This window comes from Acartia tonsa, chromosome 2, assembly GCF_053477335.1.
Source record: "Acartia tonsa isolate MP-2025a chromosome 2, ASM5347733v1, whole genome shotgun sequence".
Lineage (NCBI taxonomy): Eukaryota > Metazoa > Arthropoda > Copepoda > Calanoida > Acartiidae > Acartia > Acartia tonsa.
In genome coordinates, this window is record NC_137261.1 from 3,576,640 (window position 1) to 3,589,448 (window position 12,809).

The 12,809-nt window shown below is 42.1% G+C and overlaps 1 protein-coding gene across 1 annotated transcript in view; it reads left to right on the forward strand.

Moving 5' to 3' along the window:
• The first annotated feature begins 11,729 nt into the window (after nucleotides 1-11,729).
• LOC145334076 (uncharacterized) overlaps nucleotides 11,730-12,809 on the forward strand; it is a 31,016-nt gene continuing 29,936 nt past the window's right edge. Inside the window, exons 1-2 of the mRNA XM_080179362.1 lie at nucleotides 11,730-11,810; nucleotides 12,604-12,664. Of these exons, the coding sequence (XP_080035488.1) occupies nucleotides 11,771-11,810; nucleotides 12,604-12,664 (101 nt within the window). The 5' untranslated portion in view covers nucleotides 11,730-11,770. The remainder of the gene's footprint in view (nucleotides 11,811-12,603; nucleotides 12,665-12,809) is intronic.

Below are 12,809 nucleotides of genomic sequence, written 5' to 3' on the forward strand. Positions count from 1 at the left end.
TATATTTTTATGCATATATACATGTATGTATTTTTTTAGTGTGTGTGTATTTTGTTGACTTTCAGGATTGTCAAGTCATCTTTGTCCAATTGGCAACATTAGATAGTTATTCATAGCATTGTATCACAGACAGCTTTCTGCGGATAGAAAAACTAAAAATCATAAGATTAATTGAAGTTTTGTTTGCGCAGAGGGGCCGAAGGCACGGGTTTTAATAAGATACAATACATTATTTTTCAGTATGGCTCATAAACGGTTCTAATACAACGGATATTAATAGATTTCCATACTGAAAAACATGATTTTTTTTTGTCATTGCAATGTTTAAACCAGAGACGTGTCAAGGGGTGTCCATCATCCCCCTACAAACCCTGATACACCCATCTAAAGCTCACTCCCACATCGATTTTGATTTCAAGAGGGTGTTAAAAATTGTAAATTTTTGGGTATAGTCCCTTTCGGAACATCGCCCCATAAGGGGCGAGTCGTCGTATTTTTAAAATGGCTTTTTATAGGTTATTTTAGGTTAGGTTAGACTATATTGGGTTAGGTGATTGCCCCACAGGGTTAGGTAATTGGCCCCGCAGGTTTAGAGCCCCCCGCATGGGCTAGAAATAGGAGAAAAGATACTATGAAAAATACAAAGGTGCGATGTTACAAAAGGGACTCTACCCAAATTTTTTTTATTCAAATTTTTCGGTTGCAAAAAAACAAGCAAGTGGTTAAAAAATAAACAAAATTATTTTTAATCAATAAATGAAATAGCAGATGGAATAGATCTTTTTTTTAAAGATGCATTTAGACAAAATAAAAGCTTGGCATCAAAGTTAAGAGATTATTTTACACCTATAAGGAGAACTACTATCTAGTTTGACAGATGGGGCATTGGAATGCATTTTCTCGTATTCATTCGAATCCGGTGGATAGGAACCGGTTCTCATCCATACGAAAAAACTATGTCTAGCATCGTATTATATCCAGTTTTCTACGAATATAGAAATGTACAATCATAAGATTAAAACTAGTTTTTCGTCACCTCGGGGCTAAAAAAACTAGTTTTAATCTCATAATTGTACATTCTATATCCGCGGAAAGCCGTTTATAATACGATACGAGAAATAACTATTAAATACTTTGTAGTTTACCTGGAATACTTAGCAATACGAAACACATACACTTTTTTTCACTAAATTGCGTCAGGTGTATAAATTAAAAATAATTTTTTATAAAACTAATTTAATGTATATCGTTCGTAATTTTTAACTTTTGGATATTTTAGTTTTACTAACCCTAAAGTTTTATTGAGTAAATTACACATACATATTTATAAACATAATTAGCTTCTATATTATTTTAAAAAGCTTTTCGCGGACAATTTCATTAAAGGCATGTAAAACGTAAAGAAGGTATATATTCTTTATATGTATGTTAATTTTTATTGATTACGGTGCTTGCTTAAGATTACTTACAAAGAAACCCATTTGAATGAATCGCACGTATTTTTAGGTAAATCATATATTTGAAAATTTAAAAAAAAATTTAAGAGGTCAACCTATTTGTTTACAAACAAGGATGACAACATCCATAAAAGCGAAGCACTGAATCGATAGGACAAACGGAAATTAACACTTAATCAGAATATAAAAATATAAGAGTCGAAGCAAAAGTATAAGTTAAAAAACTGCTAGATACATGATAATGTTTATGGACATACTTACATTTTTAGGACTTGATTATAGAGATGCTTCGCTTATAATATTGTACTTTGTTGTCCTAGGAATCAGTATTAAAAAATCAGATCAATCGGATAATTCTATCTGATACAAATTTTGTTGTTAAAAAAGTTAAAAATCAACACGTTTAAAATGGACGTACGCACATTCTAGTAACGATTATAGAGTTGCTACGCTTTCTAAATCGTACCTAACTACTACAGGAATCACCATGCAAAGTTTAATTTTGATAGGACAATTCTAACATGCCTAAATTAACGAACAAAACTATCCGTTACAGACGTACGTACGGACGGACGGACGGACCTACCACAATTATAGAAAATGTTTTAGCGTGTAGCGTCTCTTTAAATAACCTTACACCACACGGTCTGACTTTTAACATTTTCTTCATAGAAATGTTATTTGTGATTTTTCGATTAAAGGGAGGAGTAGGTTGCGCTAAAAACCCGTTAAGGTTATGAGTTTAAAGTTAAAAACAGTAGTAGTGTGGTATCCGCCTAGGGTAAATGGCAGACACCAGAGTTCGGATAAAGACTACGGCAGTGTGAACAGACGTGGACACCTATACTATAGAGAAGCTACGCTTCTCTAGCAATCACTAAATAATAAACATAGTCTATTCAGTTGTTTCTTTATTGCAGGTCTAAGGATAACTAAAGTTGTACAACATAATATAAATACATATGGATTAGGAATAAAGATAGTTAAAGATAAATCATACAGTAAAACATAGACAATTGCAATGGTTAGGTAGATGGCTATCCCTGTCTGGGGCAGGCAGGATAGCCCATGGAACAGCACAGTAGGTAGATAAGCATAGAGGGGTTGAGTGGTAGGTCTGGGTACTAAAGAGGGAAGGTTTGATGATTACTGGGACAACAACAGTCTGTGTGGGGGTGATTCTATCAGGTGAGGGAAGGCTTAGATCCTTTATCCTCAGGGTTGAGGTGGTGCTGATAACTTGGTGGTTGAAGGGGAAGGTTCCGGTGCTTAAGATGGGAGAGGGAGGGGTAACACCCCTCCCTCCATTTGCAGGACAACTGAGAGATGAAACCAATACCGTTATCTGACATATTTTCAGGTGGCTTTACAATTGTAGAATAACAGGATTTAGCTGGGTGCGTAGCATCACTATAATGTCTTGGTTTCTGCATGGTCCAGAGTTGCCGCATACCACAACTCTCCCCTCGGAAGGCTGGGAGGGGTTGTCTGCACCGCCAGACTTCCGACAGTGGTTGCGGCCTTCAGTTTGTTGTCCTTGTGGAATGGGTCCGCCAGGATACCAGCTGCTGAACGGTGGTGGACTCCAGCCCTCCCCAGGTCGAACGGAATCTGCTATATCTGCTGGAGTAGCTGGTCCTGTTGGATGTTCTGGCCGTTGGATGTGTACCTCTGAGGCCACCCTGGCAACCTCCAGGGGTGGCACAGCACATGAGGGGGCTTGGACCAACAGCCGCCTGGTATACACCTCTTCAGGTTTCTCCACTGGGCTGGTGGTCTCCATCGTGTTGGTCACCTTGCTGCTGACAGGCTGGCTACTGGATGCAGGCGCAGCTTCTTCGCCCTCGGGGCTGGTCAGGTTCATTCGGCTTCCAGGGTCTCTGTCAACGCGGGCAGGTGGTGGTTGCCATACTGTAGGGGCGTTGCCTCCCTCAGGCTCATCCTGGACATTGGCAGGGTGGTGCATGGCAGTCAGACCTGCGGGGTAGGGGAAGGTAACAGTCCATCCCTTATGCCGGAGGCTGTCTTGGATCTGCAAGGGTGGCTCCGCTCTAGTTGGCTGGGAGACAGGCCCATCCACGGCCACTGCTGCTGGTGGACTGGAGGCACAAGGCTCCGGATTTCCTCCCCTAGCCTGAAGGGGTCCAGGCACATCGTCTCCATCTTGGGTAGACATAATTGTTGGGGATCCTCTACTTCTATGGTTAGGCTCGGCACTTGGCGCATCTAGTTGAGTTACTCCCCAGGCAGCGGTCAAAGCTTCTTCAGTTTGGCTGGTAATGGCTGATATCCTGGTTCCTGGGTCAGATGCAGGGGGCGCAGGCAAGGTTGGCCCAGCCCAAACTTCCTGGTACATCAGTGCAATACAATTACCCTGGCTTGGTTGAGGGAGGTAGACAGCTGGATGCAGTTGAGGGTGAGGGACAGCTGGACTCTCCCTGCTGGCTGGGGGCTCTGGCTGGCTGGGGGTGACGGGTGTCACCCCTTCCTCTGGGGCTGCGGGCTCATTCCGGGGTCCAGGTATCTCGGTGGCGGCGACGGTTGTCGCCCCAGGCACCAGCGTGGGGGCGCTGGATAGCACCCCCCAGTCTTCACAGGGGTCCAGGTCTCTCGGTGGCGGCGACGGTTGTCGCCCCAGGCACCAGCGTGGGGCGCTGGATAGCACCCCCCAGTCTTCACAGGTGGCGGCGACGGTTGTCGCCCCAGACATCAGCTTGGTGGTGCAGGGAAGCACCTCTCGTTCCTTCCAGGTGGCGACGCCGGTTGGCGTCCCATACATCGACTCAGACTCGCTGGCTAGCGCCTCTTGCCTCTCCCACTCGGCGGCCGCCAGGGCCTCCCCGTACACCGTCCCGGTGGCGCTGGGTAGCGCCCCTCGGCTCTTGCTGGGGGTGACAGGGGTTACGGACACCGGTCCCCTGTGGTTGAGGCTGAGGTCCAGGCCAACCCGGTTGGGTTCAGCCGCTCCTCCCAGCACGTTGATCCTGGCCACTATGGTCCCAATCTGAGACACAGACTCCTGGGTAGCCGCGGCCCCAGCGGCGGCAGCTGGTTGGGGTGACGGCTGGACATCTCCCTCCGGGTGGACCTGGGTGTCAGACTGGTTGCATGCAGGTTGTTGGGCGGCCTGGTGTTTCTTCATTGCCTGGTCCCAACCGGTTCTACACTTGGCGGCTGTGTGGCCGTTGAAGCGGCAGCGCCCCTTCGTCCAGCTGGGTCCCATCAGGCCGGCTTCCCCAGGGTGTATCAACCTGCCAGGTCTCTCCTCCTCCAGTTGGGGCACCAGCTGACAAACAGGGTCTCCCCTACTAGGGGTCAGGCGGTGCTGGGCTGCTTGTGGTGGCTCCTTGGTTACATTCAGCCTCCTCCCCATACACACAGGTCCCTTCCATCCAACAGCGGCTCTCCTCTCCTGGGTGGCGAGGCCAGCCTCGGCCTTAGCTTCTGCAGGTGCTTCTCCACATGAGGGATCCTGCCTCTGGGTACGCCAGGTAGTTGGTAGCAACGGCCGTTGATGGTGCCAGTCGGAAAGGGGGCTATGATCTCTGGGGGGTACCTGTGGCCAGTGTGTGGACAGGTACCCACAGTTGAACCAGCAAGGCCCAGAAGATGCCATACTGATGGTAGCCTGAACTGTATTCTGGACTGCCAGCAGGCTGTTGGTAGCCACCTGAGTTGGGCCAGAGTTGCCAGCTGGAATTGCGTCCCTGCCAGGCTCCGTCAGCTGCTGGTGGAGCTCTGCATCCTGGTGGGCCTCCATCTTCAGCAGCATGGAGGAACTTGGCTGGGACATGTGCAGTGGTTCAACAGAGTAGAGGCATCTGGTCTTGGAGTGTGGGGGAACAGCCTCACTGCTGCTGGTCAACCCTGCTCCCTCCGTGCTGGGTAAAGCCTTCCACTGCAGCAGGTCACCAGTCCCCATCCTTAGGCCGGTCCCCAGTCATTCCATGCCTGGGGGCTCCCAGGGAGGCTTGGGTGGCGGCTCCCCCAACCCCAGGTACGCGTCGGACATCTGGGTGAAGAGCCTATTCCCCTGGGACAGCTCCCCATCCTCCAGCTTGGTGAGGCCAGCGCCAGGGAGGACCTTTCCACCCCAGAAACAGGTGGTACTGGCCCTAGGGCTGGGCCCCTTTGGAGTCTCAGTTCTGGTGGTAGTGTCCATCTTGGGGCTGGCCACTAAGTCTCTGAAGCTTGTCACCTTCTCATTAGGCTCAGTTGCATCGTTCAACACCCCCAGGAGGACACCTACCGGTTCAGCAATCCCCAGTCCAGTATTGCTATTTCTTGTGCGTTGAGCACCAACTGAACAGGAGCTGTGCAGCGGACATTCAGTCACCCTTCCAGACAAGGGCATCTCAGGGACCAGGGGTCTGTGACCTGGCATGTGTTTGATGTTCACTGTACTCAACACAGTAGGCCAAAGTAATAACAGAAGCAGTATCTTGTATGAAGAAGCAGAGAGTGGTGGGGTACAGATGTTGGTGGTTCTGGTCCAAATGAAGACTTCTGTCCACCACAGTGCCAGCAGCAGGCCTAGGCACACAGTTAATGCCCAGTCAGGAATGTCTTCTATTGCCGCACGTCGGGCTAGGGGCTGACAAGTTCTTATCTTGTAGATATAGGAGCAGAGTAGAGTAGCCGCGCCGCAAGGAGGTTCGAGCCGGCTCACCCCTAGTATAAATACTATAGCTGTGTAATTAGGGTGGTAGTCCACGTAGCCGTAGGCTCGGTCCTCCTGGCTCAAGAGTTTCTGTGGCTGGCGCGTCCCCATGATAAGTAGCAGGGGGTTGGTCTGTTGGTGCCAGCGTCTTGTTTAACTGTTGAGCCTGAGTTGTTCTAATTTCCAGTATAGTTCTTGATTTCTGTGATAACCAGCGGATCTTAGCTTAAAGGTAAAAGGGAATATGTTAGGTATCCATAGATGTCTCTAGGAGCGTATCCGCTAGTAGATATATGGATAGGTAGGCTATCTATATATATATATGGCTACACTCCCATATATACAGCATGACCCTCGAAAAAGTATTTTTAAGCATCTGCAGCCCTTATTTCTCAATGAATTATTAAAAAATGCATATGTCCTTGTTCTCCATAGTATTCCACGTAAGTAGATATAAAAATATTTTTTTTACCTCCATTAACACCGGAGATTTTTAGAGCTAAAGTTTTGAAAAAGTGACTGAGAAAAAGAATTTTTTTTGTTTCTCTTATTTTTTGGATGGTTATATTATGTTTTTCTGGCAACTGAATAATGAGACACAAAGAAAAACAAGTTAACTAATTATTTCTTTTTTATTCCACCAAAAAATATCAATTTTTAATGGCAAAAAATACTACTGAATGAATTGATTATTTGCAAATTTTAGGTTATTTATTAACCCTTATTTATAGAAAAGGATTAATTATGACAGTTGCTCCGCCTACTTTTCTGACATCTCAATTATTTAATAGGGGGTAAATTAAGCTTTTTAGACTAAAAAATCATTATGTTTATTTTTATTTTCTTTATAACTTTTTTGTTATTAAAGTTAGTATTGTGAAACAAAAACAATTTTCCTGCTATATTCATAGAGATTTATTTGGTTTTTAATCTTAAACAATTTTGCCTAATAAGTAAGTTTTTCAAAATATCATTAAACTAAAAAGACTCAAAAAATATGTGTAAAAAAATGTTTTTTACTCAAAAACTAAATTTTTTATTTCATTTTTGTATAAAGTTTCTGCTAGTAACAAAAATAAAAGGATTTCTAGCTTAATTTTGCTAAAAAAGTCGTTTCATGTTAAAAGTTACTTTTTCCTCAGTCACTTTTTCAAAACTTTAGCACTAAAAATCTCCGGTGTTAATGGAGGTAAAAAAAATATTTTTATATCTACTTACGTGGAATACTATAGAGAACAAGGACATATGCATTTTTTAATAATTCATTGAGAAATAAGGGCTGCAGATGCTTAAAAATACTTTTTCGCGGGTCATGCTGTATATATACGTGTATAGGAATATCCCCAGAGCTAGCTAGCTTTCCTCCTTGCTCCAAAAAAATCACGCTTCCTCTGTATATAGTTCACAACTATGAGGGTCGATGGTCCAGGTACACACCACCACTGCCCAGTGTGGGGCATCAAGTCAGGCTATGTCCACAGGGTGGGCGTACTTTGTTCAGTTACCATATCAGTTTCCAGTGTTGTATGGTGAGGTTAGTATTCACTTACTTGCACCCATGATACAAAAAAAACACCACTATTTATCACTTGGGTATTTATATATACATATATTTGTTTCACTAACCACTCAGCTTTGAAGTAGGGTTGGCAGGGCTAGGAAGATGTTGAGGGTCTGAGCTGGGCTGAGGAACTGATTTAGTTTTCCTTATCACACTGTAGATAGGGAGGGAGGAGCTTGCAAGTTTTTCTTCTAAAAAAATATCTCTGTTGTATGCTATAGAGTGGCCCCTCTCCTGTGTGTGTGTGTGCGTGAAATCTCCCTTCCTTGCAGCGCGCTTATGCACCGTCAAATCCGCGCACACAGGTAAAACGCGCACTTATCCCTCAACTCGCCCTCTCATTGGTCCGCTTTGTCCGTTGAATTTTTTTTCTGATATGTCCCGCACTCGGTTGCGCGACCCGTAAATGGCGCTCTGTCCTCCCGATCGCTAGCTCCACACCGTGGGCGGACTTAGTCAAGTGTGGGTAGGAAGGGGGAAGCGCGTGAGGGGACGGGGTAAAGCCGTCCGTTCCCCCTGTGGGAAGGGGGGAATGCTGTGGGTTTGAGGTAACTGTGTAATGAGGTAATGTTGCCCTCTCTCCTTAATCCTAGGTTTATTGTTATATCACCTTGATTGTATTCTCTTCAATGGAGAGTGGGTCCCTCCCTTTCCTCTGGAATAAAGGGTGTATTTGCTGTGCAGGAGGCTTTGGGTGGTTAGATTGTTTATCAAGGCATTGTCATGTTACATCTAGATTCTATTTTTGGCCTTAGCACAATACATAACAGATTTGTTTACCAAGCCTGTTCTATTTTTAGTTGTTATCACAATACACAGCAAATCCAAGCCTGTTCTATTTTTAATTTTATCACAATACACAACAAATTGTTTGCCAATCTTTGCTCATAAATCTATTGTTTAACCATCACACCAGGGTGGTAATCCCTACAATGTGATATAATATCTGTTTTTCTAGATGGGTGGCTGCGTTGTAGCCTCTCAGGATACTTGGAGTTGACGTAGTTTTCTCTGCTTTGGTGTACTACACTCGTATGTTGGCTCGCAGCTCGCAGCTATGTGGCGTGTTTCAGCCTATCGGCGGCAGGGAATGTCCCGTCCTGCTAGCGCCGCTTGCAGCTATGTGGCGTGTTTCAGCCTATCGGCAGCAGGGAATGTCCCGTCCTGCTAGCGCCGCTTATCCAAATCCGGCTGATGGCGGCAGGGAATGTCCCGTCCTGCTAGCGCCGCTGGTTCGGATCCTGCTATCTCTTGCAGTAAATGTTGGCCTATTTTCAGCCGTTTGCACTTATTTGGCCTGTTTCAGCCAGTCCGCAGGCCTGTTTCAGCCCTTTGAGCGCTCAATTCTCCGTTAGATGTCGGCGCTTCTCGCGGTTCTCCGTCAAGTTTCGCTGTTTCACTTCCACAACTGCCGGATGCAGAGTTAGACCTTGCTATCCAGGGTGGGTAATTCAGGTTGCTTGTGTCAGTTTTGCCAGTTTCGCTTCCACAACTGCCGGATGCAGAGTTAGACCTTGCTATCCAGGGTGGGTAATTCAGGTTACTTGTGTCAGTTTTGCCAGTTTCACTGCTGGGAGTACCTTAGCCTCAGCTGCGCATCTGCTCTACACTTGTGGTTCGCCGTAATCTCACACAGCTGTCACCAAAAGTTGTGGTATCCGCCTAGGGTAAATGGCAGACACCAGAGTTCGGATAAAGACTACGGCAGTGTGAACAGACGTGAACACCTATACTATAGAGAAGCTACGCTTCTCTAGCAATCACTAAATAATAAACATAGTCTATTCAGTTGTTTCTTTATTGCAGGTCTAAGGATAACTAAAGTTGTACAATATAATATAAATACATATGGATTAGGAATAAAGATAGTTAAAGATAAATCATACAGTAAAACATAGACAATTGCAATGGTTAGGTAGATGGCTATCCCTGTCTGGGGCAGGCAGGATAGCCCATGGAACAGCACAGTAGGTAGATAAGCATAGAGGGGTTGAGTGGTAGGTCTGGGTACTAAAGAGGGAAGGTTTGATGATTACTGGGACAACAACAGTCTGTGTGGGGGTGATTCTATCAGGTGAGGGAAGGCTTAGATCCTTTATCCTCAGGGTTGAGGTGGTGCTGATAACTTGGTGGTTGAAGGGGAAGGTTCCGGTGCTTAAGATGGGAGAGGGAGGGGTAACACCCCTCCCTCCATTTGCAGGACAACTGAGAGATGAAACCAATACCGTTATCTGACATATTTTCAGGTGGCTTTACAATTGTAGAATAACAGGATTTAGCTGGGTGCGTAGCATCACTATAATGTCTTGGTTTCTGCATGGTCCAGAGTTGCCGCATACCACAGTAGAACGATAAAAATTTACGTTAACTTTAAAAAAAAATTGTCTTTTGTTCTTTTCAATAAGAAATACACATATTTAGTGAATATTATCGTTCTACTTCTATTTTTAAGCCTTAAAACTCACACCTTCACGGATTTTTTAGCACAACCTTCTCCTCCCTTTCTTAACTTTTAATATGATTTTAATCTTGATTACCTTACATGATATATTTTTAATTAGATTATCAGTAAATATGATTTGTTGTACATGATTATATATAATTTGTAACACGTTGTCACACCCTCTTTTCTTTTACACATTCACACATTCCCGTGTAACAGAATATCCTTTTATATAAAGTAAGTTTAGGATTTTTTAAACCGATTGAGTTCTCAAGTTTAAGGAAGCTTTACATAGGTCCTGGAATTGTTTTAGGCTATTTAAACCTTTAGATTTAAGTCTTGGAGTGGTTTTAGGGTATTTTTTCAATCTTTTAATATAGAGCCTCTAGATTCTAGAGGCGCAGCCATTAGTAATAAAATAAAATGAAAACTAAATTATTAAAAACATTATTGTGACCTGATAGCTGAGAAAAATTTCATTAATATTCAAATTTCTGTCAATGAAATATTAGTGTCATGTTCTCATATTTTTTTCTTCTTTACAATGAGTAAACATTTTCTTGTTTTTACCTGATTTATCTCGAATTAAGTCTGTAAAATCTCCCAGATACTATATGAACATGTGTATACCAGGGAGGGAGTGGATATTAAACTGTAAATTACACTAATACCTAAAGTTTTCTTATTCCTCATGGTTTAAAATCTATTAATGAATTTTGATTGGTTGGTTCATTAAGTTAAGTGTCCAAACGATTGTTATCTACAGAAAAGGAAATTTGGTGTATCATCATTTGGGGATGTACACAAATTTATAGGTCACTGTCATATCCATTCAGATCCCTGACATATATACATATGTATACTATACATAGCGTTGTACTATGTTTTCTTGCTTCTTTATGATATTAAGGGTTCAAGGGCAGGCGGTCACACACGATTAAGTACTAAACTAGAAGGTTTTTTTTGGAAAAAATGTAAATTGAAAGATTATGAATTTCATAGATCTGATTTAAGGAATTGTCAGTGTATTAGCGTGCAAAGCACTTATCTTGGGGGGGGGGGGGGACGTATTCTGAACATTTGTCTAAATTTTGCCCCTTTCCCTTAATCAAAGTGCCTCGGGGGACGTTGTTTGAACCGTATGGTTAAAAAACCTTTTATTCGACGAGGCAGAGAGAACTAGTAAAATAGCCTAAAACAATCCGACTTAAATTTGAAGATATCCCTCAAACATCACACACCATGTGAAGCTTATCTACATAGAAAAACCAATCGGCTCTGTGTTTATTAAGACCTTAAGCTTGAATAAAAAAAAAACCTTACTGCTTGGTACATTGTACTTCTTTCTTTGGAAATAATTTGAAATTTAAAGCTCCTAAGTTAAAAAAGTTTCATAAATATATTTGATTATAATTCAATCAAAATTTAAATTGGTAAAATGAATGTTTGTTTGTTCTGTTTGTTTCTTAGAGTATTTGCCCAATAACAAGGCTCGAGGTTATAATATTTAAAACTATCAGCGACATAACATTTTAACGGGCTTTAATGAAAGAGTGTTGCTTTATTTTCGGGTCCAATTATTTCAATTTATGCTTGCGGAAAAACACATTTAGTGTTGTTTAGACTTTAGCAAAGTATAGAATGCAGAAATGAGAATTTTTATTGCACTCTCCCTTTTATGTCTTTTTGGTAATACTAATTAATGATCTATAATACAAAGTAGCTTGATGTCTGTCCGTCCGTCTGTCCTTCCCTTAAGATCTCGGTAACCACTGAACTGATTGGATTCTACTCTTCAGGGAATACGCCTACTGGTCCTGTGGTGGTTTTAGGCTACAATTTTTTAAAAGAAATTCTAAATAGGTGGGTTGACTTCCCCTTAACTCTTAGGGCGAAGACCCTAAAGGCTAGGGCCGAAGCCGCTATTTTATATGTATACATATATTTAAGAGAATAAAAATTAGACACTCTAAAAGATTTTAAGAAGATGATTTTCAAATAAATGAATTATATAAGCCGTACTGAACTCTATTGAAAAGTTTTATTATTATGAGAAATAGTTTCGCTAAATAAAAGCATTCTATAACCTTTATTCAGCAACTCTCTGCATTCTGTGTAAAAAAAAATTCCGTTTGTTGAAAAATGTTTGGTAAATTGGTACACATTCAAAGAGGCTATTATTCTATAATCATCCTATGAATTACCATTTAAACCATGCAGATTAGTTTTCATGAAAATTTACGTCTTTTTTAAATGTAAAAGACTACTATTCTTTAGCGTAAAACATGTCTTGAAATTTTTAGTCTTAACAACTTTAAAATCAATATACAGCACCCTTGCGCTATAAAATGACCTCAAAATTAATTTTAAAACCCACACACAATAGAACTATGGATATTTGATTTAAAGGAATCCATAGAGATATTCTAAATACTTATTGGTATTCAAAGCTTAGAATTTCTTTCATTAATTTACTATTTAGGAGACTTGTGTTTTGCTGATTATGCACTTTCATTTCAAGAAGATGGTCTTATTAATGACAAGTATGTATGTTTACATGTACAGGGATGCCAATATTCATAAAAGCAAAGCAAATCAGACAAATTAATATGAGTAGAGAGGCAGTAAATAAGTTAAATTTCATGTAATTTTATTGTACTTATATTTTATAGCTCAGCTTTTTTCATT